This window comes from Merops nubicus, unplaced genomic scaffold (assembly GCF_000691845.1).
Source record: "Merops nubicus isolate BGI_N331 unplaced genomic scaffold, ASM69184v1 scaffold27716, whole genome shotgun sequence".
NCBI classification, from domain to species: domain Eukaryota; kingdom Metazoa; phylum Chordata; class Aves; order Coraciiformes; family Meropidae; genus Merops; species Merops nubicus.
Window position 1 is genome coordinate 716 of NW_008615996.1, and position 6,386 is coordinate 7,101.

General features: G+C 48.3%; 1 protein-coding gene across 1 annotated transcript; it reads right to left on the reverse strand.

The window, feature by feature from the left end:
* Nucleotides 1-462: 462 nt before the first annotated feature.
* Nucleotides 463-3,279, reverse strand: LOC103775273 (glutamate receptor ionotropic, kainate 3-like; the record flags this gene model as incomplete). The annotated part of the gene is made up of 2 exons (XM_008942719.1): nt 463-680; nt 3,161-3,279. Coding segments are annotated over 2 exons (337 nt in total), but the record flags the coding sequence as incomplete, so codon positions are not given.
* Nucleotides 3,280-6,386: the final 3,107 nt, after the last annotated feature.

Here is a 6,386-nt window from a genome sequence, read left to right on the forward strand (position 1 = left end):
GGGTGTCCAGTTCAGCCCCGAGGGCTCTGTGGAGCTGTTCCTGCAGAGACAAGGCAGGAGCTGCGATGGGTGAGGGGTGGAACAGGGAGGATACTTCGGGGAATAGTGATTGTGCTGTGGGGCTTTAATGCAAGATACACCTGCTCTGTTGTGCCTAATACGTGCTTCGTTTTAGGGTGTCTGAGCCAACATTTGGTACAGTCTCTAAAGCTGTAAAATTAATATAATTTTCTAATTGTGACTTCAGCTATCAATATGGAGAGGGGGATTTTGCCATGATGTAAACCTAGGCAAGCTGAAATGTCAAAGTCTTGACACGGATGCGAGACTGAAACAACCTGCTCGTGAGGTGAAGCAGTGGTGGCTTAGGAGGCTTTTTGTCTTTGGTTCTTTGTTCTCACTCCCATTGGCCTGAGAGTTGCATCTCTGCCTGGAAGGTAGAAAGCCTCTGCCTGGTCTCACCTTGAAGAAGGTCATAGTAGCTCCATCCTTCACTGCCCCATACTCTATTTTTGTCTGCTTTGCCAAGTCATCTGCCGAGTCGATGGGGGATTCCATCCTCTCCACTGTCAGGAAGGCAGCAAGGTTGGCCGTGTAGGACGAGATGATAATTAGGGTGAAGAACCACCATATGCCACCAATGATCCGTGTAGAGAGTGCTTTGGGCATCAGCTCAGAGCCTGGGGTGGGAGAGGGAGAAGGAGAAGAGGGGAAAAGAGAGGGAGAGAAAAAGGATCTGTTATATATCTACATACATACATTATATACATATCTGTATATATATATATAAAGGATTAGGTTTCACTGTCTAAACAGCTATGCAATTAAAGCCAACTGGTTTTGAGACAGATTATCCAGACATCTTGCATCCAAGTGGGGTTTTTGTAGCATTTGCAAAAAAACCCTCTCCCTTTATTGCTGACCTTGGGTACTAGGCACGATTTACAGGAAACATTCAAACTGAAGTAATTAACTAGGCTGCTTTTATGAGATTTAAATAGCAAGCTATTTATGAACTTTTATGAGTGTTTTGTTCTGATGTTTAAAAAGGGCTTTGCTTTTATATGGCTTACTTTTCAAAGGACTAACTCTAGGGAGTGTGTTCAAATACACAAGGCTTAAAAAAAAATCAAGCAGCAAGAGAAGGGAACTATGAGGGTCCAGTACTTTGAATACCAGTTAGAAATAGGGAAGCAGGAGATGCTACAGCACGAAAGGTATAACAGGTCTGGAATGGCTTTTATTGAGCAGACATGAAGGACTAAATAGGTTGTACTATTTTTGTAATAACCCAAGATACCTTCTAGAGCCAGGAAAGAGCCTTGGGTTTGAAACAACTTTGTTCAGATATATCCAACCTGGAAAAAAAGATTGGGTTTTGCAAAACAATTTTAAGTGGTGTGGTATCAAAGTGTAGGATGGAATGTGGCTCTTCTGTCTGAGTGCAGCAAGGTGGCTCTGGGAGGCAGAGGAGCCTTGGATACTGAGGGCTCCTTCAGTCCTCCAGATTCCGCTGCTTCCCCATTCTGTCTCTTGCCCTTTGATGCACCGGATGGTGTGACATCAGTCTAGCTTTGAAATATTTTTCTTCTTAGATGTAGAACAGGGTTAAAAAGAATACATATCTTTTCATTCATCAGCATCTGATAAGAGGATGATTCATCCTGCTAAACCAGCTTGCTGGAAACCATCACTGTCCATCAGGGCAGCCGGGATCAGGGAGGAATCTGCAGCAGGAGGAGCAGGGAGCTGTGCCACTGTGCACACCACCAAGCCAGTGCTGGGCTTCTTCTGCTCTCTGGGTATAACTACTGATACACGGTAAATTAAAGTGTGACAAATGTTTGACATTTTCCACTTATTTCTATTCCTGGATTTTCTGCAGTTAGATCACAGCTGAATTTTGTTCCTTATTCAGAGCTGCTCAAAAGCTCCCCCTCTGCTGTCTTCCTAACTGATGTACTCTATTCATTGTGTGTCTATATATTCCATTTGCTCTATTCCATCCACACATATGAACGTAATCCCATCCATATCCCATTTCTAAGGTCCCTGTCATTGTGGTATTTTACAGCAGTAACACTGACAATGTTCTGTCTTGCAGGACAGGACAGGTCCTTGCCACCCCGTCGCCCCAGCAGCCTCTGCCCAGTGCTAGAGGGAGTTTCAGGGTATTTCACAACGTGTAGAATGACCAGATGAGGATGAAAATTGAGAGAGACTGGAGGGCAAGATGCCTTGTCTTCTGTAAAAGTCAATTTAAAACAGAGCGAGCCAGGACAGAGATCCTGAAATTAAAACACATTGCTTGAATTAACAAGAGTAAGAAGTTACAAGATCTGTGTGCTGCTGCTGAGTTTGGTGAAGAGCTGAGGGAGGCAGAGGCCGTGCTCCTCCTCGGGCTCAGTGGGTGGGTGCTGCTCTGGGTGCCCAGCAGCAGCACGTGTGTGAACTGCCCACCGGTGCCCTGGCACCTCCTGGGTGCTTCCCGGAGGCAGGGTCGGGCACGGCCCTTCCCCACACCGGGGCCCGGGCCGAGCTCCTGGGACGGGGCTTTGACTCGCAGCAGGGGGGAAGTGCAGACAGAGACAAGTGACAAAACAGCCCAACCGACTGAAGAGCTCCAGCCTGCTCTGACACAGGAGAATCTGGGTGGCTTTCTTGGCATAAAGACCTTTCCCTGGGGTGCCCCAGGCAGGGGGCACACGTCCCCCTGTGCGGGCAGTCTGGCAGAACCGGCCCCGCTCAGCGGGTGTCTGTGGAGGTGAAGTTCGAAGTGAGTGAGCAGCACTGGGGTCCCAGCCCGTTCCCCAGTGGGATTGTCATCTCATGGGCCCCAGCCAGAGGCTGCACGTGCAGGTCCCTGGGGGGCAGGACCCTCGGGCACTGCGGTGCCGGTGCCGTGCCGGACACGTCTCCATCCCGTCCCCGTCGGCAGCGGAGGGCACCGGGAGGGTCTTGGCACAGCAGGTCCTGGGAGGAGCTGCAGGGAGGAGAGCTGCCTTCCCTCCCCTGCACCTCATTACTGATGAGTGCTTCTGCTCAGATGTTTTATCTTTCTCCTTTTTTAATTTTTTAAAAATAAATTTTAAATTTAAAAAGCCGTGACTAAAGCTGGAGAATGGGCGGGAGGGTGTGTGCATGGGGAGGTGCCCCCTACCTTGCTGCATCAGTGCTCCCATCCCAAACCAGAAGCTGTTCAGAAGGGTGAAGTTGTTCTCCACGATGTCTGATCCTGGGTTGCAGGGATGAGCATCGTACCACTCATATGGGCTGAACCTGCAGCAGCACATGGAAAGTGAGAGCTTGTTATTCGGGATGTGCATGAAAAGACCCTAGAGGAACAGGAGAAAAATAACTTTAATTCTCTTGTTGTGAGGCACAGGGCCTGCTGACCCCACCCCTTTGGTTGTGTAGCTTATTAAAGAAAAATGACATTTACCCAAGATTTTCTGAAGTGACCAGCATGACTGTAACCCCATGTCCTGCATTGCAGAGAGCAAGGAAACCTGGGAAGCCAGGTCCTTCTGAGGTATCTTAGTTGCTTCCCTAAAGCTTTTAGTCATTTCAGATCATCTCTGCAATACTACATCACACAACAGCAACCGGAGCACACAGCTGTGGGCTGGGATGCGGTGCAGACACAACCTCCAGTATGTAACTCTTCCAAAACATGGGGAAAATGGCATTCTGGATGGACTGAGGAGTCAGCCACAGTGATTCCGCAGCAGTAGCTGGGACAAGCCACAGTATTTTGGGGGATTCTTCCACTAGTGCCCATGGGAATCAGGGCAGGATTTAGCCAAATGAGAAGCAGAACTTCCCACCATCCTACCAAGCAGGAGTCCTGCATGTTTAGGGCACCAGCACAGCAGTGGACGTTGGTGTAGGTTTGCTGTGCACTGCTGTGATGCTCAGTCCTGTTGCTGGTGGTGGAAGGACACTTGTTCCCTGTGGGGCGTATTTCCATGGACAGCCCTGTAGATCTTGGGCAAAGCTGAGGGAATTCACAGTGATGATCTCTGCAAATCCTGCCTAGGATTGGCAGGCAAATGCTGCTGTGAATAAAGCTCTTTTAGCCATGATCTGAGGAGGATGCTTAAGAGGAGAGACATTAATATTTTTAGAGCTGTTTATTTACATTTTCTAAGAGTCCCAAATTTTGCAGAGATTAAATTAAAAACATAATTGGTATAATTGCTTTTGAACCAGGCATTAATTATACATCTCCCTGTAGCTTCACAACAGCCCTTTCTCAAAGCCCAGCCCACAATTTGTATTAGGAAATACTTCCCTCTGTAATTCACTCCCAGACGCGCTGCTACCAAAGGAGGTTCTTGTTGCTTTGTTCCACGGGTACCCTGAGTCGGGCAGCTGGGTGTGTTTGGAGAAGAGCCACAGCTCTCTTCCAGGTGCCCCTCCTGGCACAAACCTCCCCCAGCCCCTGCTCTGCAATCGTGTCCTGGGACCCCCCCAGAGCCTGACACGGGGGGATGCTGGGCAGCACGGAGCTGCGCTCCCCGGGCAAGGCGCAGGAGGGTGTCCGTGGGCCAGAGTCTATCACAGGGATGGGCCGGGGGCAACGCACAGGACCTCTCGTGGTTTTGGACAAGTCCATCTGCGTGCATCCTCACGCTTTTTGCTTCTATTTTCCACATGCAAGACGCAGTTTGATGCCCTCTGCGTTCCCCTCCTGGTATCTCGCCTTTCCGCAGCGGGGCCCGGTGCCCGCTCTGGGTTTGCAGGGTGCAGAGCCGGGGCCCTCGCTCAGGCTCACCCCGACAGCCCTGCTGGTTCACCCCGCTACCCGCTGGGCCCCCCACTGCCACCTCCCGCTGCCTTTTGACATAAGAGAAAATCCAAAAGGAAAACAGGAATCGGGCTGAATTCAGACCTGGCTTTATGTGCTGCCTACTGCTTGAAATGCTCTGAATTCATGCCAGAGGTGTATAAAGGCTGGTGCCTAAGCCCTTTCTGTCAAATAAAGCCAGAGTTCAAGAATTAAATGAAAACTTGCTTGGGCCGCCAATGAAAGAATATGAAACAGAAAGGGAATTGGTTAAGATCAAATGAGCCTGACAAGATGACACGTTGAAGAACTTCAAGGTCTCTGAGTAAAAAACCTACTGGCGCTGCTCACATTACAGAGAGATGTTCAGGAAACTGCGAAGCAGCAACGGAGTCTTCAGTGCTTGACGAGGGAGTGGGAGCGTTAGTGAAACTGCGGGGGGATGAAGGAAGGAGCCAGTGGAGCTCGTTGGCCCCTTAAGGCTGGAGCAGTGGGGGCTGCTCAGGATCCACCATGGGCTGGATTCCCTCGGCCTCAGGTGCCAAACGGCATCTGAGAAATATTCCATCAAAAACGATAATTATTTTCTCACCTTTTCTTGGCCTTTTTGGCAGGGAAACAGGGGAGCATTTCCAAGAAGGTTTAAAGATTGAACACAAAATACTTCTGAGTCTAAATTGCATCTCCAGAGAAATTCCTTATGGATGACCCAGTCCTTGTTGCAGTTAAGATGACTATTAAACCCAGCTGCCCGGTTGTGCACCCAGAGGTGATTCGCTGTCATTTGAAGGTCGTGTGCATCTGAGGACAGGTGACAATTCAAGTCAGCTGCAGAGCCCCCTGGCAACCTCGCACCAGAATCACCAGACCAAGTACCCCCACGAAGAAGCCGTATAAATTGGTGGTGGTTATGGCTCTTTGGAGGCTGGAGTGGTTTAGGAGCATCAATAATGGGTGGTTTGGTTCTATCAGTAATGAAGAAATGCTGATTAGAAGGCAAGATGGATCAAGTACATCCTTTGCCTGCCTCTAAATAGTCCCTAGGTTGGTTTTAAGTGGCATTGACCGATGATTATCATATCAGCAGAGGACTCTGGTGCCTAGTTCAGGAGTCTCATGTCTCTAAATTAAGGCTTTGGTGTTTCAATTGTGTTTTTTCCTGAGAATTTAATTTTAGAGGCCTTACTGGGGTCAAAAGCAGATAGCATTTCCATTACTTCTGAAAGCAGTAAATGTTTTCCTCATGAAATCTCTTGCTTTCCATCTCTATGTGTTAAAAGATAATTTCTGTAGAACCTTAATTGCACCAAATATTGGTGTTCTTTGAAACAGTAGGAAAGCAGAAGAAATGTCAGGAGCAAAGTAGGTGAAAAAGAAACTGTAATTGCAATATTTTATAGGTTTGATTTCAGCCAAAAAACATTCTGATAGGGAAAAACTGCTGTATTATATCATAACTGCCGTGATGTGGAAGATTATGAGGCTCATTTCAAAACAAAACCAGAGACTAAACCACAGTACTTCAAGTCTTCATCCCTCAAATCTTGCTGGTACAGAGTGGTGTCTAAAGTGTTCTCACACTGGGTCCTGTCCTCGC